General features: G+C 39.1%; 1 protein-coding gene across 4 annotated transcripts in view; it reads left to right on the forward strand.

The window, feature by feature from the left end:
- The window catches only part of RARB (retinoic acid receptor beta), an 895,445-nt gene that overhangs the window by 801,682 nt on the left and 66,848 nt on the right, over positions 1-26,915 (forward strand). For all 4 annotated transcript variants that reach the window (XM_063452189.1, XM_063452190.1, XM_063452192.1 and 1 more), the window contains one exon: positions 12,205-12,381. In XM_063452189.1, coding sequence (XP_063308259.1) covers positions 12,205-12,381 — 177 coding nt within the window. The remainder of the gene's footprint in view (positions 1-12,204; positions 12,382-26,915) is intronic.

Raw genomic sequence — 26,915 nt, forward strand, 5'->3', positions numbered from 1 at the left:
GATTTAAACAGAATCCTTATAAACCATCTGGGCATTAAGGCTTGTGAAATGACATGGGGACAATTTCTACATCTATGTGTGTGCATACGGTGACGTGCTGCCACCAATGCTAACGTTGGCATGCACAGGCAGATGGTGAAAGCACAGCTTGTTAACAAGGGTGAAGTACCCGCAGTACCACCTTGATAGCTGTCCTTTTATTACGGTCATGTTTTAATTATTCCCTTTGTGCTTACACACTGTTTGCTTTAGTAAAAAATGTAAGTGTATATTAGACATTTGATATTTTTTAATTATTATTATATTGAAAATAGGACAGTTATTAAAACTGAAGATTGCTACAGAACAGCTTCTTTGCTCATTACATTTTTCCCTTTTTTATTTTATTCGCTGTTTTGTTCATTTACATTTTGTGTGGAATAGCATGCATTATGTGTAATAGAATACGTGTCAAACTCAATCGCATGATAAAATAATCTCCTATAATACTGATGAATATATTCTTCACACTTGCTGATTTCATGCAATATCCTTTTTTCTAGATGGATAAACTATTGCTGAATGATTTCCTGCTCTAGGCTTTGCATTGTGTATCTCTTCACCATGCTGTATGTCTATGGACTGGATAAACTGGCTATTAAATTTAATTACAGCCCGAATGACTGCACATCTTGATTTTTCTTTGCCTTCCCTTCCTTTCCTTGATCTCATTTCCTCTTGATGGGCTGCATTTTTCCCAGGTCTTTCAGGATGAAATAAAATAAATCTGCAGAATGTACTGGTTTGCTAACTGGGAGGAATGTCTTAAAGGGCTTGGTGTCGACGATTAAGCGCCTACCCTTGGACGATATTAAGCGTTTTTAGGCAGCCAGCGCATTGTCTCGATAAATCTCATGACTAGAAGAGCCCTTAACCTTAGCGCTCTCATCACAAAAGCTTTGATTTTATCAGGTACTCTGGATAGAGTTTATATGATGAAAATGACAGGTTTATTTTCAATGTCGAGGAATAATTGTTAGTGATCTTGTTCCTAAACATGTTTCTTGCAGTGAAGTTGACATGACGAGGACCTGATAGAACTGTACATAGCTCTCTTTATACCTCATGCCATGGCAATCTTAATTAGTAATGTTAATAAGTCTAATGTCTGTAATTGTTAATCACCCAGACACATGATGTGAGAGTGCCTGTTTACTTGCTGATGGGAGATCTGAGGAAGAGTAGCTATAATATATTTAAATTTAAAAGGGCTCCTCCAGTGCCATAACCACTGCAACTTATTCAAATGGTTATGGTACTGTAAGGCTTTATGGGTTTTTCAAACTATTTTCAAGCAGTTCACCTGAAACTTCCCCATTATCTATCCAAATATTTGTATGACGTGAGTCACATTGTGTGTCCATATTGTGAAGTGAGGGGATGCGGGCATGAGACATATCAGGATTCATGCCAAATCACCACAACCCTTTTGGCCAAGTTGAATTGACATTGATCAAGCTCCTCATTATGATGTCTCAAGCTGAAGAACCGGGCTTCTGGACAATATTTTCCAGAGAGTCAAACCAAAGATAGAATGTTATATCAGCGAGAACTGTTATGTTTGGGAGGAAAAGAACAAACCAGTTCAAACAGAAGAACATCAACCCAACAATTATGTATATTGCTGTGAGTTCAATGGTATTGATTTGTTCCGTGGACAATGTCTGGTCCTAATACAAACATTAATTCTGTAGTATATCAGAAGGTTCTAGAGGAGAATGTCAGGGCATCGACTTGTGAACTGAAGCCGAGCACAAAGTCAATTATGTAAACAGGCACCTGTCCTAAACATACAAGAAGAATTGTAAAAGATGGCTCTGAAGGACAAAATTCCGTCTTTTGGAATTCCCTTGTCAAAGTCTGGACCTATATACATTTAAAATATTATGGCAGGAGCTGAACAATCTGTCCATACAATAAAGGCCTCAAGTATCACAAAGATAAAGCAATTCCCTAACAAAGAAAGTACAAAACTGACTTGAGCTCACAATTTCTGCTGGAGAGACACAAACTACTAAAATTAAAGATGTATATACACTTTCAGATATATATATATATATATATATATATGTATATATATGTATATATATATATATATATATATATATACTTTTTTTTATACCGTTTTGTTGATCTTGATAAAGACCCAGCAGGGTCGAAACGTTGATTTTTTTTGCTTAAACCACAGCTATGTATTCATTGGGAATGCAGTAAATAATTTTGCACTACAATCAAGACCTAGTGTGCTCCCTTTATTGCTTTTTCATATATATAACGCGGGATTGCACCTAGGCTTATTTATATTTGAGAGTTTTCTTACAAGGAGGAGTGCCTGGCTCCGGATTTTGTTATATATATACTTTTTTTTTTATACCGTTTTGTTGGCAAAGGATGCTTTTTATGTGTCGGCTTAATGAGGCTTTCTTATCTGTTATTAAGACTTTGATTACAGTGTGATATTATATTTTACCACTGTATACACAGCCAAAGAAAGACATACAAATGGTAATTGGTTAAACAAAAAATACTAAATAATATTATGAATACATATTTAGATTTGAGTTTTGAGGATGATGAGAATTAACAACACTCTATTTTTCTACCGAATCTGCGGGTATTATTGCGGAAAAAACTGTGTACTTCACGAATGTAATAGGTAAATTTATGTTGTTTTCCAAAATGATAAGAAAGAAAGGCAACAGCAGAGTATGTATAGAAACATTGATAATTTTCAGTTCAATCTTTTGTCAGGTTCTCATTAGTGGGTTATTTTCAGTCCTCAATGCCTCGATAACTTTAAAGTTCCCCTGCCAAGCCTAGCTAGACTTAGTGTCATTATATTAAAGAGAATATAATTGAGTCTATACATTGTGCTGCTCAGATTACAAATACATATACAGTTAGCAGTATTAAGTACTAAGAGCTTTAACCTCGTTAAGGACGGAGGCAACTGTCCATGTTCTGAACCAAAACGAAACCTAGAACTCGAGCTATATGTCTGTTGAACCATAATTTACCTCTTTCATATTAAGTTCACCCACACTTGTTATATATCATTGTGTTCATTTCACATTAAGATAGAACATAATTTAATTAAATATAAAAAATATATATTTTTCTAGGCCTATGTCACCTTTGAAAGAGTATGTGAGCCCGGATAATAACTTTTCCACTATTATGGCATACCATTTGCAAAAGTAGGCAACCCAGAGTATTCCAAAATTGCATATTTTGAGATGTTTTGTCTAGCCACCACAAATTCAGACCCCATTTAGTAGTTATACTTTTATTTGAGATTTTTTACACATAATTTGCATTTTCACAGGACATTCCATAATCTTGATGTCTGTTACTGTAATAAAGCCTCAATATTTTTCTTAGCATTGTCTCACTAACAGTCCCGTCCCCCCCCAGACACCAGTTTTTCAGTTTTGTGGGGGGAAGTCAATGGGTTAAATATATTAGATGCCATTTTCAGCCTGGAAATTTGACAATGTGGCTGTCTGAGTTTGTGTCATCTTTGAAACAGTATGGCAGCTCAGAAAAGAAAATGACTCCTATGATCACATATCATTTTTAAAAGTAGGCAACCCAGGGTATTCCAAATGTGGTATTTTGAGTTGTTGGTATATACACTTTATAATGGCTGAGCGTAACATAAACAGGGACAGGCCAAGGTCAGGTGATCCAGAAATTAAAGTATTTGGTAAAACAAGCCAATAAGTCTGTACAGGCAGCAGACAGAGAGTAATCAGGACAAGCAGAGATCAGGAATCCAGAATAACATAAAGAGTCACACACAGAGTGTTCTGAATTAATACTTTAACTTTTTAAAACACTTTATACCAGGTCTTTGATTTTCGGTTAACCAAATTTGACTGAATTCACTGGTCAGCTAAATTTACTCCCCCCATATGCTTGTTGTATTCAACAATGCACTTTTTCGACTCAATTTGTGCATTGCTTCTGTGGACTGACACTGGCACTGTGCTCTCATCATGAAGTATGGACAACGTGCACACATCCTTTCTGTGCTTGTACCTGTCTAGCACATTATCTTGGCTCAAAGCAGTTGTTGTGCCCCTGCGTTTTTGCCAGCAGTCAGCTTCTGAGGGAAACCTTTATGGTTCTAACTTACTGTGCCACAGGGTATCAAAATAAAATACATTTTTAAATAAATCTACGCTAATATAAAAATTACCTAGCCTTTATTCATTAATGGGAGGAGGAGATCCCATACAATTTTGATGTTTGCCTCCACAGAATCAGGGCAGCCTGGTGGATCTAGCTGACCATCTTTCCTGCATAAATGTGAAATGCCTAGGTTTACGCAGTGTTTTATTTGCACAACTCATAAAATTGGATCCAATAGTGAACCCGCTTTGATGGAACGTGCTGCTTCAAAAGCAGCGTTCCCTTCATACTTCAAAAGGGATTCGTCTATGGAGATATTTTAATCAGGGGTTTCATTTTCTTTAAACATTTTTTTTTTTTTTGACAAGTGATCAATTAGGAGTCTAATTTTGTGTAGACGGTCATACTTTCTGGGAAGGGTGGGGGGGGCACTGGGTATTATCACTGAAATTGAGGAAATAGAGAAGCTGTTCATACCTATTCCTCTTCGTAATCCTCGGAAAAAGAGTTGTAGCTAGGATGGAGCTTTCAAAATGCTCATTACTATATCAAGCGCCATAAACCTCCTAATTTCAGTGTTGTGCCACATATTCTTCCTGCTGTAGTGAGAATTGGGATTGGTAGTGAGCTATTGGCTGAAATACAAATTTGTTTGCGCAGCCATAAGCTCAAACATGCCATCCTTTGTAAACAGGCTAAATTAATTTTCTGGATCACAACTGTAAACTCTGGTTGTGATGTCAGGGGTTGCCAAAAATATGGTTACTTAAGAGGTACTAAGATGTGGTGATATCTAGTTATGCTAAGAAACAGTGTGGCATTCTGAGCTCCTCTTGGATGGTTGGATGGTGTTATGGTAGGAGCGCCATCACCAGAACGTTTGCTTAGGAGCTCTACGTTTGACGCATAAGTTCCACACAGACCAGTGTTGCTTAAAGGGATGCTATAAGCACAAGATCCACTACAGCTTAACGGAACCCTATACAAACATGTATTCCTATCACTATAGTTTTACTCTTTACCCCAATAGGGCTAGTGCGCAAGTACGATAAATCGTCACACTTCAGCTATCAGCTTATCCTCATAGTGATGCATTGGGTTAGTACATTTCTATTGAGAGCATTCTGGATATCCATGCAGACCCAGAAAACTATCTATTTCAAAAAAGGCAGCTTGGTAGAGACTGTCTCTACTGCCCAGAACCACTACATTAAACTGTATTGGTTCTGGTGCCTATAGTGTCTTTTTAATTGCCTGCAGGCTGCCACTAGCGGGACTTCCTGTAGAGGTCCCGCAATCTTTGAAGCACAGAGACTTGATGTAATGATGATCTCAGCCAAGGGAGGAGCAGCGGCTGTGGGGAGGGGACTAAAGGTAAGTAAATCTTATTTATGTTAAAGGGGATAATTACATTAATAGAGAAGAATAGAAGACACTCAAGTGTTATAAATACATGTTAGAGTCTTCCTTTAAACCCTGGGTTGGGGACCCAAATTGAGTCCCAATGCTTTACATTGGATCCCTAATGATTGGAACATACACACCATATTATTCAAACCTCGTGAAACTGCCTGCAATAAATTAGTTATGATAACTACATTGCCTTCTGCAGTGCAAAGTAGGTGATTTAAGGTCTAATGATTGAATTGTACTTTGTTATATATTTTATTACAATTGAAGAATGGGTCACTGAGCTAATTTTACAATTGACAAATGAGTCATCCAGCAAACACCATGTATATAAACATTATGTGACATTATCAACAGCATACATAAAATGATTTATACCCTAAGATTAGCAAATCCACAAAAAATGGACCTGCACTTTTCTGTTTGCTTTTTACAATCAGTATTTGAACGTTTTTCAAACTGATACAAAAACAAAACAGTGCAGTAAACTCAACTGTCTGCTCTTATGAATAAATTACTTCAATAGAGGAGAGTAGGATCGGTAATTAGGGTCTTGGTTGTTTTTTTTTTTTTTTTTATTCATTAGTTATCAGTTAGGTAACTAGTCCAATACAAAGGCATATCATCGCAAGTAAAGAATATGGACTTGACAACTGTATTTTACTAATTTCTTTTTAGAAACCCTATTCACATAAAATGGGGGATACATAAACTATACAAGTGATACAAAATAGAATGAAAAAGAAAGGGAAAGGACATCCTTCTTTGAGCAGAAGAATCAAATAGCCGTTCGGTCTCTTACTGACACATCTCTGCCAGACAGGGAGATCACTGATACTTGTATTACTCCTAGGTGTCAATGCTTTATTATAAGAGGCTGTAGTCGAGAGGACCATAGTGATCAACTTGTCCATCAGCTGATTAGATTTACTTTTTTATTATCTTCGACAGACGGTCTGTTTCTTGCTTTTAATTTCTGATTTGTTAACCCCTTAAGGACTGAGCCAAATGTACAAGTTGTGAACAAAACAAAACGTAAACAAAACCTGGCATTTGCGCTATATGTCTGTCCAACCGTAATTCACCTCTTTCATATTGAATGCACCCCCCCTTATTATATATCATTTTATTCAGGGGAAACAGTGCTTTCATTTAATATCAAATATTTAGCTATGAAACATAATTTAATATGAAAAAAATGGGAGAAAATAAGAAATGTTGTTATTTTGTTAGTTCTACATGACATTTTAACTGCCAATGTCATAATACTGTTTGCTTTTACTGCAATAAAATACACATATTTTGTATTCAGCAAAGTCTCACGTGTAAAACAGTACCTATGTACAGGTTTTATGGTGTTTTGGGAAGTTACAGGGTCAAATATAGCACATTACATTTGAAATTGAAATTCTCCAGATTGGTTACGTTGCCTTTGAGACTGTATAGTAGCCCAGGAATTAAACAAACACTGGCCAAAGTTAGCGTTAGTATTTGTTTGTGTGTGAAAAATGCAAAAAACGCCAATTTTGGCAAGTGTTTGTGACTAAGTGGCTACTAAAAAAGACTGGACATACCCCATTTGCAATACCTTGGGTTGTCTACTATTACAAATGGTATGCCATCATAGGGGTCATTTTCATTCTTGGGCTACCATAGGGTCACAAAGGCAACGTAAGCAATCTGGCGAATTTTAATGTGAAAAAAACACAAGCCTTATATTTGACGCTGTAACTTTTGAAAACACCATAAAACCTGTACATGAGGGGTACTGTTGTACTTGGGAGACTTCGCTGAACACTAATATTTGTGTTTTAAAACAGTAAAAAGTATTGCAGCAATAATATCGTCCGTGTAAGTGCTGTTTGTGCTTGAAAAATGCAAAAAACGTCACTTTTACTGGCGATATTATCGTTGTAATACATTTTACTGTTTTGAAACACTAATATTTGTGTTCAGCGAAGTCTCCCGAGTAAAACAGTACCCCCCCATGTACAGGTTTTATGGTGTCTTGGAAAGTTATAGGGGTAAATATAGTGCTAGCAAATTAAATTCCCTATATTTTCGGCATGGGTTGTCAGGCGGTCCCGCTAATTGTAATTAATTAGGATACCTAATTATGTAAAAATATTACATAAATATAAGTGTAGAATTAATATATGTGTATATATATACATATGTGTGCATATATATATATATATAATTTTTTTTATATTTTTATTTATATATAGGTATATATATAGTGATATATAGGTATATATTTATGTATATAGATATATATATTATTTTGTTCTACGTGTATTTTGATATAAATATATATATATATATATTATCACAATACAGTTAGAACGAAATAACACACATCTATATATTTTTTAATTCTTTTTTTAATGTAATTTTTTTTACGTATTTACATATTTTTTATGTTGTATATAAATATATATATAACAATAATTATATATATATTTAATCAGTATCAGTATACGTGTAATTTGATAGTTATATATATATATATATATATATTAATAGTAAAATACACCTAGACAGTGTATGTGTGTGTATGTATATATGTATATATATATATTATATATATATATATATATATATTTATATATATATATGTATGTATGATCTAAGTATATAATTTTTTTTTTTTTTTTACACTGATTTAACTTTTTTTTTAATTTGATTTCAGCCAGCAGGGGGACTAACTGTAATTACAGTTAATCCCCCTGCTGGCAATGCAGCAGCCAGCTATACCGGCCATGTGATTGTGAGGTCCTCGCAAGGACCTCACTCACATGGCCCGGGGGGGCTGAAGAGGGCGGACGTGCTGCGGGGGCTCCCTGGGAGTTCCCCCAACCTCGATCGCCGGCATGGGATCACCGGCGACCAGGTAAGTAAAAAAAAACGGAGTGTGTACAATTACGCCCGGCGGCGTTTAGAGACGCTTAAAAAGGACGTAATTGTACGCCCTCCGGTCTTAAAGGGTTAATTAACATATGCAGTGGTACAAATTTTTTCAATAATGTTTATAAAAACATTGAAAAGTATGCAAATCTCAAGGCATGGCCTTATAACAAAACTATAGCAGAGAGGTTGGTATGGCGTCTTTATAATTCATCAGATGTATATACAAAAAAAAGAAGAGACAAAAAGAAAAGAGCATAAAATTTAGTATATTTTTGTATTCATTGGAGAGATGTAATCAGCAAGATGTACACTTACACTTTTCTGGAGCTTCAATTCAGCTCCAACGTAAGCGCTTGGGCAGAATAATCCCCGCCTAAGGATATGGTGTAATAGTGATACAGCAAGCAGTCGTTCTGGTAGTAGATATATTCGTTGGACATGTAAGATAGAGCAGAGAAAATAATACAGTGTAGTATATTAAATGTAGTGTTGAAATCAATAAAAATATAAAGTATTGCGCTCACATGTTAAGGAGCCTCTTGTATTGGCTCCTATAGTACAGCTTGAATGGGTATAATCCCCACTCTAGGATTTGTGTGCCGTGCAGGTCCTCATGAGGTAGAGCAAATACCGGTTTGCTCAAATCTGAAAGCGTAGGTGGTATATATCCCCACCAAGGATATATAAAGCAGGAATCAAGCAGCAGCAGGGTGTAGAGATCCAATAAAAAGTACTTTATTTATAAAACTAATAAAAATAGTAATATATAAAACACGTAATGCGTTTCATCACTATATATCTTTATCAAAAATGTATTACGGAGAGATAGGACCTAGGCTGCTTACAGTGGCGTACACATGACCCATGGGGCCCCGGTGCGAAAATTGATCCGTGGGCCCCCCCCCCTTCGCGCTTACTCTGCGCGGGCCAGGGCAGCAACACATGGCGGCGGGCACCTGGTCGCAGGGGTTGCAGGGCTGCGACCGTGGTATTTACGCCAGTGCATGCAGATGCACACACACTTAAAGGACCACTACAGACACCCAGATCACATCAGCTCAATGAAGTGGTCTGGGTGTCAGGTCCCTCTAGTTTTAACCCTGCAGCTGAAAGCATAGCAGTTTCAGAGAAACTGTTATGTTTCACTGAGGGTTAATCCAGCCTCTAGTGGCTGTCTCACTGACAGCCGCTAGAGGCGCTTCCGCCATTTTAAGACACTGAACGTCCATTGGTAAGCATTGAGTAATGCTTTCCTATGGGCGGTTTGAATGCGTGCGCGGCTCTTGACGTGCATGCGCATTCGGAGCTGAAAGGCGGAGAGATCCCCAGCGCCATGGGAGTCCGGCGCTGGAGAAAGGTAAGTGCTGAAGACACACACTCTCACGAACAAATGCATACACACTAGCTAACAGACACACACATTTACTGACAGAGACACACTCAGCGGCAGACATACATACACACTCACAAAACATACACTTTCACTGACAAACACACACTCACTAACAGACATCAAACAGACTCACTAACACACACACACACAAACACACTCAGTAACAGACACACAGTAACACACTCACTGACACTCACTAGCAGACACACACACTCTAACACAAACACCAACACTCACACTAACACACTCACACTAACACACACACACACTAACACTCACACACACACTAACACTCACACACACACTAACACTCACACACACACTAACACTCACACACACACTAACACTCACACACACACTAACCCTCACACACACACTAACCCTCACACACACACTAACCCTCACACACACACTAACATTCACACACACACTAACACTCACACACACACTAACACTCACACACACACTAACACTCACACTCACACTAACACTCACACTCACACTCACACTCACACTCACACTCACACTCACACTCACACACACACTAACACTCACACACACACTAACACTCACACACACTTACACATGTTTTTTTTTTTTATTTAATCCCCCCAGCCTCCTTACCTTTTGGAGTGCTGAGGGGATTCCCTGGGGTCCAGTGGTGCTGCTGGGCTCCTGGGGGGGCGGTCACCCGGCGGGCAGTCAGGCTGGCCGGTGCGCGAGGGAGCACTCTTCCCTGAGTGCTTCCTCTTCAGCTCCCTCGCGCGCCGCGTAATGATACCGGCGCCGGAAGATGACGTCATCTTCCGGCTCCGGTATCAGTGCGGTGCGCGAGGGAGCTGAAGAGGAAGCACTCAGGGGAGAGTGCTCCCTCGCGCACCGTCCAGCCTGACTGCCCGCCGGTTGTAAGCAGGGCCAGCCGAGGGGGGCCCGGAGGTGGCCGGCTCCTGGGCCCCCCAGGAGAAGAGGCTGGCCCAGTGGCTACATACAGGGTCGCAGGGGCGGCCGGGCCCCCTGGTGGGCCGGGCCCGGTCGCAGCCGCGACCCCTGCGACCCTGGTATGTACGCCACTGGCTGCTTATATAGGTAGACCAATTGAGAATAACGGTTCTGTGATGTCATAGTCACATGACAGGAAGTTAATTCAAAAACTTTTTTTTTTTCAAAACTTTACACAAAACGTATCACATTACATAGCTTAACGTGCCAACCTGTATATAAAGAGAAACTCCACCAAAAAAAAGTAACTCCACCAAAATAAAATGGCTATAATAAAAGAAATCCATACTAAGAATAATAATGGTATATAGGAAGATAGGGATTTTGGGATATCGCTGAAGTGCCTAAGATAAAGAACAAAAAAACGTAGTGCAATATTGTCTGAAACCAAATATAATACAAGGTATAACATTACACTCACAAATTCCAAGCATTTAACCCCTTAAGGACCAAACTTCTGGAATAAAAGGGAATCATGACATGTCACACATGTCATGTGTCCTTAAGGGGTTAAAGCATGTTAGAGGTGCCTCCCCACTATGTAAAAGGGGGGTTGAAATAGAAATCCTCCTTCAATAATGACTGCAGGGTGCCCCGGTTGCTAGGATGTTGCAATGATCCAGCCTCACCAAACAGCTCCCAAAAAACTGTTTAATTGATGAATAAAATCAAATATACAAAATAACAAATTATATCAATACATAAAACAGTCCTCAGTGGACTGTTTTATGTGGCAGATGTGACTGGTCTATGTATTTGGTTTTTTCCTCTGCATGTGGCAGATATTAAATCTGTCATTTTTACGTGAAGCAAATCATTTCTGGAGTATTTAAAGGCTATATAAGCTATATTGAACATATTGATTATATGTGAATAATCTGCAGTTACTTACCATCTGCACTATCACTGCATATACTTTCTCTTTTCCCTTACATGACACAATACTCCTTGGAGGAATTACCATATACTTTTCTGTAAGGTTGTATTCCATATATTTTATTTTTATTTGCTCATTATCTTTCTATTGGTGTTTCTCTTTGCTCCACTCACTATCTTTGTTATATTACTATTTGCTGGTATTTTTGGAGAATTGCACCAGAGTGTGAAGCGAATTTTAACACCATCAATTTTACTTGAGCACCCAGATTGTATTTCATTTTTATATATAATTTGTGTTTGCATTAATCATTTAATTATTGGTGGTTTGCAATTGTTTATTTTATACTATTTAAGAATAATAATGCACAGGTAAAAAAAAAAAAATACCATAAACGGTAGAGAAACATACATTTAATATGTGTTCTCTTTTTCTCCCCCAGAATTCCAGCGCAGATCACCGCGTCAGACTTGACCTTGGGCTATGGGACAAATTTAGCGAACTTGCTACAAAGTGCATTATTAAAATAGTGGAATTTGCTAAGCGATTACCTGGATTCACCAGTTTGACAATTGCAGATCAGATCACTCTACTAAAAGCAGCATGTCTGGATATTTTGGTGTGTATCATCTTATTTACTATCACTGAGCTTTTCAGTTATGTATTACAGTTACTTGTTCATATATGTTCCATGTTAAAGAAGCACTCCAACCACCATAACTACGACAGTTTTAGAACAGTTTTACAAGATACCTGGGTCCCTCCTTGCAGAACTATCCTATTAGCTCCACAGAGCTAAGCAAGTCTTTGGTTAAGTGCCAGCTGTCCTCCAAAGAAAGTTGTCTTGTATTGGATCTACCTAACTCATTGTAGACATTTGGCAGGAGAAGACAAATGTGGCATAGATATCCAGGGGACCCAGGTAAGTTGTCAAAGCAATTTAAATCAGAAATTACAATGGGAGTGTGCCAAGGTACTCCTGGAACACTAAACAACTACAATGGGCTGTAGTTATGGTGCTTGAAGTGTTCAGAAATGTAATTTCATTTAGTAACAATACAGTCTGTGATTAGTTTCACTCAGGGCATCCTTAAACCTGTGATGGGTAAAACATATAGCATGAGTCTGGCAGACATATCAAGCTCTCAACTCATAGTTTGTCATTATTCTTCGCTGAGATTTGTTCAGTAAGCAGCGAATTGTAGTGAATTAAAATAGATTTTAAAAATTTAAAAGTTTAAAAATTCCCCCCCTAGTCACAGCTTATCACTTCTAGACTAAATTTTGCAATTTGGTTTGTAATTCACTCAATTTCGCTGTTTAGTGAATACATTTCTCTGTTAAACTAAGATTTGTTAACATTCCTTCCTTTTCATGTATGTAGCCACTCTGGAATTTGCTGGTGTTTAATGAATAAATGCTTATACTTAGTAATAATATTGGTCTGATTTCTACAAATCCTTTTTATCATTGTTGGCAAACTGAATGTTATATTAATCTAGGGGAAAATTGTTTTATTCTGCTGTTTTTGTTAAAGGGGCCCTGTTACTTAAACAATATGGAATGTAAGAAAGCAGAACAGAGAAATGAATATGTACTTTTTGTAACACTGTTGTTAATATGTAAATAGATTCTTAAAAAAGTTTTCTCATATCTGGTTCCACTCCTTTTGTGAAATGAGTTAGCTTATACAGAAGAATCATAATCATTGATATAAATTTGCTTATGGGGTAGCAGAATGATGTCCAAAAGATTTCGTCTAAGGCAAAGGAAAGGTTTTTTTACTGTAAGAACAATAAGGATGTGGAATTCTCTGCCTGAAGAAGTGGTTTTATCAGAGTCCATACAGATGTTCAAACAGCTACTAGATGCATACTTGCAAAAACAGAATATTCAAGGATATAATCTTTCAATGTAGGGTAATAGCTGCTTGATCCAAGGCTAAATCTGACTGGCATTCTGGGGTCAAGAAGGAATTTTTTTCCTAGCTTGTTGCAAAATTGTGCTTCAAACTGGGTTTGTTTGCCTTCTTTTGGATCAACAGCAAAAAAACAAATGTGAGGAAGGCTGAACTTGATGGACGCAAGTCTCTTTTCAGCTATGTAACTATGTAAAAGGGGCAGGCATTATTTTGCATATTTTTTTCTGTTTTACGTTTATCCCTGTATTTTATTGTTTCATACCTCCTAAGTGTCCCTATTTAGGAGGGACAGTTCCTATTTTGGGCCCAAATCCCTCTGACTCTCTTTTCTAGGAGCTTCATATTTTTGGTGTCTCTGAGTGTATAATAGAGCTCCACAGCATGTGAATACATCTGTGAATACATATGTTGTGATAAATAAAAATTAATGATACTAAGATAAATAAGAATAAATAAGTTATTAAATTGTTTTGGCAATAACAAAATTATATGGGCCACAGTTACCATTTTGCCATATCCTAATACAGTAGAACATATCAACTTCCCTTTTGATTTATACATTTCCTTTTCATTACCCCAAACTATAGTAGTTTCTTTGTAAATGTACACCCATCCTACTTGTTTAAGAGAAGGTGTGCAAAATGTTGGAGCTGTTGAGCCCTTCCTACTAATATAAACACTAGACTTATGCTTATCGCGAGTCAATATCTCCTGAGGCTGCCACGGGATCCTCCATGTTGTACTCTTGCTCATGCAAGAGAGTACAGCACTGATGATTGCTCCTGGCAGATGAAGCAGTAGAAACCGAAGAAGATCTAACGGAGGAAGATAGAGGCGGCTGCAAGTGACAGCTTTATATAAGTAAAAAGAACCATCCCCTGCACTTCGTGGCCACTGGACACCAAGCAGCAAAGTCACCATCAGGGGTCTTTGCAAATTATGCAAAGGCACCAGAAGGTAGCAGAGCTGCTTTAGAATTCAGTAATGAGGGGTGGACAGGCCACTGGTGGGGGTACTATGAAAAACAAAAAACAAGGGGGGCTTGCCTATTGACGATGGGCGGGTGCTATTAATATATAATAATGGGTGGACATGCCATCGTCTAACCCATTTAAGAATGACGATCCAATATGTAGAAAAATATACCAAGAGCAGAGGGTTACTGAACTGGTGGAAAAGACACCCAAACATTTGATAAATGCTGCAAAAGCAAAGATTCACAGATGTCTCAGGCAGTAGCCCTTTCTCAAGCACAACAATACCCTCAAATAATAGAAGTGCACTTACCCACTTATAGACCCCACCACATGCGAAACACCCATGGTGAACACAACCCTGTTTCCACAATCCTAATAATAGTTACCTACCAAGTGTCCAGAGTGTGCCATCATCTGTATGAACTGTGGCTTAGAGGGGAAAAAAGCCACTACTAAGGGCAAAACAAATCCTAATGTAGTAAAGAATGGTAGTAGAATTGGGACAGGGGCAAATGTGCTATGTAATGAGAACAAAGTAATGGCATACAGAGGCCAGCCTAAAGAGAGGGAACTGCCCAGAGAATAGGGAGCAGTACATATAGAGAAGGGAAAAGTGGTAGTGCCCAAAAAAAATTTGAAAGAAAAAAAAGTCTAAAGTATTTACAAAGTGTACGTGATATACTAAATAAATGCAGGGGGTATCCTAAAAGGTATCTAAAAAAAAAAAGATGATGGTGTACCAGTTAAAGAAACCAATGCCACTCAAGCTTCTTGTGAAGCCCATCATTTGACATGGTGTCCAACAAGCACATCCATCTAGCCTCCTTCTGCAGAAGAGTATTTTCCCTATTACCACCTCTTTTCATTGATGGTACACTTTCTAGGACATGTTACCTGAGTTGCAAGGTATCATGCCTCATTTCATGGAAGTGGTGGGACACATTTGTTTCTGAATTTGGATTTCTAAAAGCCGTCTTTTGTTGTGAGACTCTGTCTTTAAGAGCTTTGATAGATAAACCCACATAACTCAACCCACGGGGCTGTTTAATAAATATACAACAAACTCAGTCTGACAGGTGAAAAAACCTTTGAGGGAATTATTTTGTCCTGTGAGTGGATGGGTAGATGCGTCACCTTTAATTACTCCATTGCAGTGTCTGCAAGATGACCTGGTAAGGTGCCATTAACTGGTATTGACATAAACCTCTGCTTGGGCTGTGTAGCAAAGTATCTGCTTTCACAATAATATCTCTTATATTACGTGCTTGTTTGTTGCCAAACTTAGTGGGTTCTTTGAAAAGATAGACTATGTCCCTATCCAATTTTAGAATATGCCAATTTGATCAGATAATGTTTTTAATGTCAGTGGTGAAAGGTGAAAAGGTACTTACAAATAGCAGTCTTTTTTTGTAAGCCGTGTATTTCTATCAAAACCATTGGCTCTGGTTTTAGATTTTGAAAGTAGTCTCAGTAAATCTCTGGAGCTTTGGACCATGTGGTCCAATTGAGGTCCCAAGTTTTGGAGTTCACTGACAATGCGTCTACTCTGTACCATTTGACTGTAGGGGGTGACGAGTGGGGCAATTAATATATAGTAATTTAGGGACATGCCATTGTCTGCCCCCAGGCCCAACTCAAGTGTGCAGGTGGGGGGACTACTACTGTCCAGTCCCTACCCAGAGGCTTTAGGTGAGCAAGATATTAATGGCATTAAGGGGCGTTGAGCATGCCATTGTCCACCTTCTCCCTCTCAGGTTGGCTAGGGTTGTAGCCAACCCCACAATAAAACATTTTTTATATAACCTGTGGGGATATTTATGGGATAATAATAGTAAACAGTTGAGAATTGCCCACTATTTCAATTCTCAGATCCCAAAGATCGTTATCGTGTAAGTGAAATGTATTCCATATAAATAAAATCACAATTTATATAATAAAATTATAAAATAGATACAATTTATTGTGACAATTTAAATAATAATAAGTAACATGCGTGACAATAATCAATGAAAATTCAATATAACATAGTATGCAATACAATATGGTAATGTAAAAACATCTTCCAATGGCTAAGACAAGATTTATGACTGTCTTTCACAGAGAAACGAAAGTGAAACTTACACACAGACACAGAGCTGCAGCTTAAGGCCATAAAACTTTAGCTGACAGTTAGAATAACCCTTTCAATGCTGGCTAGACCTCCTAAGTAATTAAGACCTATTCTCATGTAATTTTAAATAAAATAACATTTAAACCAGCTCATTAGTCATTTCCTGGAACCATCAAATAAGAGTAATCTACTATGTTCTATAAGCAGAATCTTAACTTGCCTTAACAGATATTTTATCTTATCTTAGAGCAAATCAATACACCTGCATAAATATCACGATATGCGAACATGTGATATGTCACATTAATACATAATTAATCATTTCCCATCTGCAGATTGGGATGTCATAATTATATATTTAGTAACTAAGATTTCTAAATATCGAAATCTGATCGTGATTTATCCAGTCATATATCATGCTATTAGAAAATTTTAATTAATTTAGATTAATTAAATGAAACCAGTATATTTACCAGTTGAGTAGATATTTTCATCAGATTAGTAGGTAGTCTCAGGAACTTGTTTGGATTTCTTGCTCTGACTCTGCTTTTCTTTCTTAGCCTGCGGTCCTGACTGCCTCCTTTGCATACCCTTTGCTTTCTCTGCATTCCTCTCTCTTCCCTTTGTCTTAACTTTTAATGGAAAAATTCACTAGGTGATAGACCAATAGGGACACTGGAGGTGTGGTTACCTTCCAGATAACAATTTAAGTATTTGGTCTATAGAGGGCAGTCTCGTCCCACTAAACATACCTATCCAGGAAAGAGTTAACTTTTCCTGGTGTCCTATTTTGACATCATTTACCTTATCTTTATGGTTAATATACTTTAAGTTTACTCGTCAGTTCAAAGGGGTTTCTTTGGGTTTTATTCACACTATGTGTCTCCAAATTCTGCTATAATTTCTAATATGACAGTTCGTAAACTTAGTCTCACCTTTCACTACAATGGGAATCTTGTGAAATTTAGAAAGTAAAATTAATTACTAAGTCTTATCTGGTCACTGGTGTCTGGCTTTCTTGTGTGAAGCTAACAATAAGAAGAGTATTCCATCCCCCTTCTCTGTTAGACTCATTTCTTATCAACCGGTTTGTATATACTAAGCATTCCTTTAGCTCTGGCAAAGTGGTTAGTTTTACAGAAAGGATAGAAATCTTGTGTCTTTTGTTAACTTGAAAATAACAAAATGGAGTCTGGTCTGTTCAGAGTGACAAAGAATATACACTTTTAATTTCTATCATAGCACAAAATGTCTGCTAATATAAATACCCTGACAACCCCCCCTCCCCCCCCACCCCATCCTAATAATAGGGCAATTAATATAATACATTTAAAAATATTCACACTTGCCTTCAGTAGTCTTCATTCTTCTCAATTCTTCTTTTCTTCAGCCACAAGAAGGCTACACCATAATAACTCTAAAACACTATTAAAATGTATTTAAAAAAACTGAACAGGAAAAAAAGCATACCGCAAAAAATCCAATTGAGCCCTGCAATTGACTGCACAGACTGTGCTTCCAAGTCAGGACAAACCTTTATAAAGGCCTTCCCATGATTTGACAGGCAAGTCTCGTCTCTCGTGAGACTTGAGTGGGAATACTCGTTATTAGCCTGTAAGAGCACTTTGATTGGTTGGTTCAGACTGAGACTGACCCCCATTGGCTTTTTTCTAACATTTTTGTTTGATATTTGCCTTTTTCAGACAAATTAGTTTGGATAAATCATTTTGTTTTTGAGTGCACAATTCTATAAAACACTATCCAGGTGAGTCCTTGTTGAATAAAATTCAATCCATCTGTCATGGAATATTTAAAGTTACTAATGCAGAAATATGATTTTTGATCCAATATGTGTATTCATTAGCACTGACGTTTCTATAAAAAAAATATTTCTATCTTAATGTCCCCCTTTTTTAGTAGCTCCACATTGCAATAATACACCTAGTAACTGGAAAATCCTGACATTGTTGCAATTTTGCAATTCAGGCCTGCATTTGGTCATAGCAGAGAAATCTCTTTGTAAATGCTCATAGTCTAACTTCTCTCGGGACTTGCTTGTCAGAGCACTTTGATTGGTTGTCTTATGAGCAAGCCAATCGGTGCACTCTTACTCATAATCCATAGCTTGGGAAATATTATCCTGCAATGTAATAGCTGACATAGTGTGGGCATGGGTGTCCGCAGGAATTTTTCCAGGGGGGGGGGGGCATAATTGTAATGACATCCATGCTTGGTCCCTTTTTGACAGTGTCATGAAGCGGAGGAGCATAGTCATTATCACATAAAGCCAGGGTGAATAGCATTTTGACAACTGGTGTCAGGAATACATGTTTGTATCCATGTTTGTATTCCTGACACTATAGTGTTCCTTTAAGCAAATTAAAGGAACATTCTGGTCACCATAACTTCATCTAAATGAAAATTATATGATGCCAGGAAGCCCCTGGTTGCTCTCTTTCCTTTAAGGGGTTAAACCGCTCTCAAATGGTTTAACCCCAAAGGCTTCCTCCAGCTCCAGATTTCCAGGTCACTCAGTGGTATTCGGCTGAGTGTCAGGAAGTGCAGATTGACGTCAGGCATGGGTGCTACAGATTGGCTAAAGTGGTCAGTTGACACTCTAAGCCAGTCGCTAGTTCCCGGTTCATAAAAATGTTTTACTTTTTTATGAATGGGGAGCTACTGATTGGCTTAGAGTGCCAGCTGACCGCTCTAGCCAATTAGCGACACCCCTCCCCAGCGGCCCTCTGTGCTTCCTGACACTCATTAAATAAAAGTGAACACATTAACACTGATATTTTTTTACCTGGGGAGATGAGAAGGTCCAAAGTTTCCCTGCCAGGCCCAGGTACCAAAGCCTTATGATGTGGTGTCCAGAATAAAGTGGAGGTTTCACTTCACTTGTCCTTCCTGCTCCAATCTCATTTTCTTCTCCTTCATTTGACACAGTCTTCTTTTTCTTCTGATACTGCCTTGTCTCCTTGGCTCCTTCTGCTCCTTTACCTTTCTGCTACTTTCTGCTTGTCGTGCTCCCTCTTCTGCTCCTGTCTCTTTCTGATACCTTTTTGCTCCTTGCGGACCCTTTCTGCTCCTTCTCATACTTTACCTTTGTGCTCCTTGCTATCCCTTTCTTCTCCTTGCTACCCTTTTCTGCTCCTTCTCCTACTTTACCTTTGTGCTCATTCTGATTCTTTCTGCTCCTTTACCTTTGTGCTCCTTGCTGTCCCTTTCTACTCCTTGCTATCCCTTTCTACTCCTTGCTACCCTTTTCTGCTCCTTCTCCTACTTTACCTTTGTGCTCCTTCTGATTCTTTCTGCTCCTTTACCTTTTGTGCTCCTTCTTTCCCTTTCTGCTCTTTGCAGACCCTTTCTGCTCTTTGCAGACCCTTCCTGCTCATTTCTGTTCCTTCTCCTACTTCACCTTTGTGTCCATTCCTGCTCCTTGCTACCATTGACTGCTCCCTGCTGACCCTTTCTGCTCCTTCTACTTTACCTTTGTGCTGCTTTACCTTCAAGCTCCTTGCTGACCCTTCCTGCTCCTTGCTGACCCTTCCTGCTCCTTGTTGACCCTTTCTGCTCCTTGTTGACCCTTTCTGCTCCTTGTTGACCCTTCCTTCTCCTTGTTGACCCTTCCTTCTCCTTGTTGACCCTTCCTTCTCCTTGTTGACCCTTCCTTCTCCTTGTTGACCCTTCCTTCTCCTTGTTGACCCTTCCTTCTCCTTGTTGACCCTTCCTGCTCCTTGTTGACCCTTTCTGCTCCTTGTTGACCCTTCCTTCTCCTTGTTGACCCTTCCTTCTCCTTGTTGACCCTTCCTTCTCCTTGCAGACCCTTCCTTCTCCTTGTTCCTTCCTTCTTCCTTCTCCTCTGCCTCCCCCCCCCCAATGCCACACTTCACTGATCTGTAGGCTATCTCTGCCCCCCCCCATGCCTCACTTCACTGATCTGTAGGCTATCTCTGCCCCCCCCCCCCCATGCCTCACTTCACTGATCTGTAGGCTATCTCTGCCCCTCCCCCATATGCCTCCCCCTCCCCCCCATGCCTCACTTACCTGATCTGTAGGCTGTCTCTGCTGGCTGCATGTGTTGCTCCCCTGCGGATTCAGTCAGAAAGAAGCAGGGATAGATGCAGCTTCCTATACCTGTCTCTCTCCACACTGTCTTGTGAACAATTGCTGTAAATGTGTTCATGAGTTGGCTTTAGTAATATGAGAATTGCCATTGCAGTCAGAATTTGGTCATTTTCACAGGACTTTGTCCATCTAGTGAATAACCCCGAGGAGATTTGATTATTTTGATTTGATTATTCTTTTTTAATTATTTAAATAGTCTTCTCTCATTTCTAGTTGGACAGTGATTTTTTTTTTTTATTTGACAGTCTGTTGGACCATAGAGCCTCTGCACCACCATTTTTACTTTGAAATTTTATAGGAAATGCACGAGATCTTTCTTCCTGCTCCTGCTTTCTGTTTTATTACTACTTTATAGTGTCACCCTATGTTGTTATATGTCAATGTCCTTGGTAAGCATAAAATGTTTGCATGCTGGAACGAGTAAGAATGTAGCTCTGTGCGTGCCAGGGGAAGTGATTATCTGCTTCTCCTGTTGGATAACCAGCAACCACTCTAGGAGCACCTTCCTTACCTTAGGTTGAAGATATGTGCCCAAAATTCTAAACGTATGGACACCCATATATTAGCTGGAGCGCCATAATTAAAAGCCATTAAAAAAAAGTTTGGAAAAATAAATTGTAACTTTCAAAGTTTACAGTCTACTACTCAATCCACGTGTGAATATTATAAAGTCTTACAGATCGAACTCAATCGTTGCTTTTTTTTGTTTGTTTTTTTAACTCTGATGATGGTTGCTGATGGAAGTAATATTTGACAAAGAGTCCAAAAAATTAGCAGGGGCTTTTGAAGCCATAGGAGGCATTTTAGTTGAAGTTAAAAAAGACAATAAAAAAGCACAAAGCTGACCAGCAGAGCAGTTTTTTTTTTTTTTATGGACAGAATTATTACTATAATGATTTACAGGCTCAGAGGTATCCTTTAACCCAGATAGATCATAGCTGGAGTTATTAATCATGCTGCGGCTACAAAAAAATCAAACAGATCCCTTCTCAGAGTGTGCTAGCTGCTCTGACCTTCTCTTCATACTCAGTCAGAAGCAGTTCTGAATAGGCTCTCATCGGTGACATTGATGTATGGGATAAATAGAGGATTGAAGTAAAACTGTCCTCTGTTCTGTGTAGGGAGTATAGCTGCCCCGAGGTTCTCCTCCCTTTGAATTCATTCATACTGTACTGTCTTATCACAGTCGTGTGTGGTCCTTCTCCAAAAGATTTAACTATATATATCACTGATTGCATGCCTGTCAATATTACACAATTATAATAAGTCATTGCTGCCATGATCTGACTGCAGGACACATGCTGTAATTTATTGAGCGTGATTGAAAAAATAAAATTCTCAAGCTTTGGTAAGCTCTATAGTATTGACAGCGCGCAACTAGGGGATCAAACGTGAGACCCACGAATCTTTCAACTTAGACCAGTTGCAAATAGCACAATGAAGGAATTATAACAATAATATAAATACATACATATAAATATTTTTTTTACACTCAATGATTAATTACCATTGAGCAAATACAAAAAAATATATTGTAATTGTATTCTGTTTTAAATGTTAGATTGGCCAGGATCTATTTGTTAACTTTATTACAGGGGTGCCCAAAATGTAGTTCCCCAGATTCTTTAGAAATACAACATTCTAGAGGCTAGAATGGCATCATGAGAATTGTAGTGAAATATCATCTGAAGATCTATCTTTTGAGAGTCTGTACTGTATTGGATTCAGTGCCCTTTCTGGGTGGCAGATTCCCTTCTTGTTTCTATGTCTTTTGTAATAGGGAGAAAACCATATACGTATTACAGTGCATTGTATATTATTATTTGTATAGCGCGAGCAAATTCCGTAGTGCTGTACATTGCGTGGACTAACAGACAAGTAATTGTAACAAGACAAGTTGGACGCACAGGAACAGAGGGGTTGAGGGCCCTGCTCAATGAGCTTACATGCTAGAGGGATTGGGGTATAGTGACACAAAGGGTAAAAGTAGGGTATCAAAGTAGATTGCTAGAAAAGTATTTACTGAGGGCTTAGTCGGTTATTTTTAACCGTTGCAGGAGAGGAGTCAGGGTGTGGGGGTGAAAACCTGCTAACAGTTTAACTGATACGCTTTCCTGAAGAAGTATGTTTTCATAGATTTTTTTGAAGGAGTTGAGACTACGTGAAAGTCTATGAAGAAGGGAAGGGAGTATCACAGAAAAGGTGCAGCCCTGGAGAAGTCTTGAAGGCGAGTATCAGAGGTGGGAGTACGGACAGAGGATAGGCGTAGGTCTTCGGAAGAGCGCGGGGGCCTAGACGGGACATACTTGTGTATTTGGGAGAATAGGTAGGTGGGAGCACCATTTTGTATATGGACTAGTAAGCAAGTATCAGGATCTTGAATTGAGGCTTAAATCTTACTGGAAGCCAATGTAGAGGGGGGAGGTGTGGGAGTTGCGAGCGGAAAGGAAAATGAGCCTCGCTGCCACATTCATTATAGATTGCAGCGATGGAAGCTGGTAACACGTAAGACCACTGACAAAGGGATTGCAATAGTCAAGGTAAGAGAAAACAGCAGCATGGACCAACACCTTTGCCTCATCCGGTGTTAAATAGGGGCGGATTTGCTCTGTTTTTGAGATGGAGGTGGCAGGATTTGGCAATCGAGTGCATTGTAAGTATTTTGCGGATTTTCTACTAACACTTAACAGAGCCATAATCTTGCCTCTGGAGTAAATATAGCTGTACCCACAATGAGCTGGTACTCTCTCTCTTCACACAAACATTCCAACATGCGTTGGATATGTGTGTGTTCATTCAGGGCTTCATTAACATAGGAGCTAATGGATCTAAAGCTCCAGGCCCATGCCCTTGGAATAGGATTGATTTAAAAAAACTAAATTATTTTTTTTTTACTACTTTTTACAAGCTCTTGCTTTGAGCTGAGGGAATTAATTATGGGAACTTAGGAGGGATGTAAAGGAACAAAACTTGTATGGGCTGACTTACCATAAATTAGTTACGGTAAAGCTGACTTTGCACACTGTGCAAATGCTCTTGCTGCTTGGGTCTCTCTAATAATGTGGCATGTCCCCTTAAAGCGGCGCTGTCACCCCATCCCTTACCCGCAAAATAAGTAATTCATAATGATAATATTTTTATGGAATACTCATTCTGACTGTGTTGGAATTTCACTGAAATTCCAACCCAGTCAAAATATATACTGAGACAAAGTGAGACTACTTTGTTTCACTATTTCTCCTACGCGTGATACTTCTAGATAATGGGCTGTCAAGAAGTGTCAATCCACCCAGCTGTTCCCAGTGACAGCTACAGGGAATTGGTTCTATATATGGAGGATTCTGCGGTCTAATGGGATCCTCCATAGACCTCAATGATGTGCTCTTACCTATGCATAAAAGAACCTGCCAGAAGAGCATGGGGGTCTTTGCAAAGTTTCCAGATGCGTGACACCAGGGAAGTAAAGCGGGACAACACCTCAAAATCGGAACAGTCCTGCCGAAATGGGACAGTCCCTAGGCATGCTGCAGTACCCATTCTTTCACCACAGCAGAGGTTAACTCATTATGTCTCGAATGTCAATGTACATCAGACATGCTCAGTCTGCTCCCAGAAGTGATTTCTGATGTAATTTCTTTCATTTACAGAGTAAGAAAAATACTTATTGCAGACTGTAAAGTACACATGTAGCTACAAAGCTCATTTCTACTCCCAGCATTGTGTATTGGCTGAAAATGTGTCCAACGATAATGTAACGGATCGTTTCGCTCACAAGGGGATAAAAACCATTTAGGCGATAATCCCCTTCCAGATAGACCAGCAGCTACTGCAATCACCAATCTCCCGAACTGCAAACTACACGAATTCACCAACTCCCGAACAGGAAACACACACACCCTGGAAGCAGCCTAACAGCTTACACTCCTGGCAATTGGCATACAGTCAAATTCCCCCCAAGAATGAGACGACACTTCACTTTCAGGGTTAAGCAGCAACAAAACGTTTATTAACACAACTGGCTTATAAAGGATTCTCCCATGCAAGGGAGGGATTTACAGTCATTACCCGATGCACCAATCACACATGAATTATCTCCCACACATCTCCTCCCCTCAGCATGACACATAATCCCCTTAATCATGTACATTACTTCCCCACTTTCTGGATGTACCCCAAATACATAGAGTACACTCCTAAATAGGGGATCCTGATAGCCCTGATCTGGGTGAGCAACATACTCAAAAATCACCCAGATCAGACTAGGGGTTCGGGAGCTATGGGGGTTTAAAGTTTTGACCGACCGCACCGGCTAAGTGACCGAAAATAGTTCCATGAGGTTTGGCCTTGCGGTCGGTCTCTTTTAACGTATTAAAAAGTCCAGAACGGCTTGCCATCCGTGGGTTTCCTTGTGTTCGTTAGACTCCCCATGTGAACCTTAGTCTTTCTACCGAACGGTGGCTTGTTCGGTAGTTGCGGCACGAATCCACGGAAGTCTGGAGGTCTCAGCGGTGTTTGCCTAGTCGAGTGTCCGATTTTAGTTCCAGACACTCGACGGCAAAACACCGCTGTTCGGGAGTTTAAGATGGCCGCCGCCACGTGTTCATTCAACGAACAAAGGCAACCCAGCGTTCGTCAATTAAGCTGCGGTTAACCGCAGCTGCTGGGTGGTCAATTGATGGCACACTCCAGTTCCCAGGTGGTCCTTAGATCGGTACTTTGTTCGGTAGATTGAATCTACCGAACACCCCGGCAGAAAGGCATGAATAAGCCTTTCTGCAGGTAAAATAAAGGTTTGAACTGCAGGGCCATAGTCTAAAGGGAGCAGGCAAGCAACCAGGCTTCTCCAGTGTACAGTGGCGAGGTTGGTTTCGCCACAGATAACAACAATGTTTGCTGAAAATGTGTTCCCCATTCCCAGCACTGTGTGTGTCGTTTAAAGCATTCTGCCAGAATATCCCATGTTTACAGGTACAGTTTGTACCATTTATTCCTTGTCCCATTTCCTCAAGCATTCATTTTCATACAGATTTTTCTGTGCTGACAATTTTAATTCTGTCATATTTTAGTAATATATCATTTTGGAAACTTTTTGGTATCAATAGGTTTGGTTTCAAGAGGCAGATGGTGGAGTCAAAATCCAGGGTTTCTATACTAATCTATACTAAGCAATGCTGTTATAATCTATGTTCTATGTTTACACTATTGTGTGTAAAAATACTATTTTTATTTTTTTGTTATGGTTTTAAATTGTTTTGATATTATTATTATTTAAAAATTCAATAATAAACCAGTCCAGGGACTCAGCACTTACTCTACCGTTTCAGGCCTGTAGTATACTTTGTACCGGTATATTCTGTTGCATTTGTTCCTCTGCCTTGGGTTCCCAGGGCTAAAATTCAAAAGGCACAGAGGATATATCTGAAGCTGTTACATGGCTGAATGCCTTCATATTATTGCGACTAACATGTATTTTTTCTAAGTGGGCCCACACCTTTCAATGACCCCCTATGATTTATTGACCTTGCTGTCATCTTCTTTCAGTTCATTCTGTCTGACATCCAGTGTTGGATTTCCACACAGTCTCTAACGAGATCTCACAGATCAGTATGCTACGCCTTTGTTAGCCTTTTCTTGTGAGCGGAGCCTCCGATCTTGATGAAAAATGAAGAGTTTTGTTAATGCAGAAAGGGAACGCTTGCATGGGTAGGATGGCTGGAATGTGTGACTGATCTGACAATTCTACCCTACTCCACCATTCATGTCTCTGCCATGGGAATGCAGCAAATGGTGCCTAGGATCTCACCCTTTCGTATACACACACAATCCTGCAATACAGAGATCACAAATGGTCAGGTTCCAAGTCATACGGGACATTTTACAGTAGACGGAAAGATATCTTCTGTAATAATCTTTATGAGGCTGACTACAACTATGGGTGTATCATTAACATTAAATATCAATTTAGATGGCACAATATGTTTTGTTTACATAGGATGTTAATTAGTACATATTGCAGT

The sequence above is a fragment of the Pelobates fuscus genome, chromosome 4 (assembly GCF_036172605.1).
Source record: "Pelobates fuscus isolate aPelFus1 chromosome 4, aPelFus1.pri, whole genome shotgun sequence".
Classification (NCBI taxonomy): domain Eukaryota; kingdom Metazoa; phylum Chordata; class Amphibia; order Anura; family Pelobatidae; genus Pelobates; species Pelobates fuscus.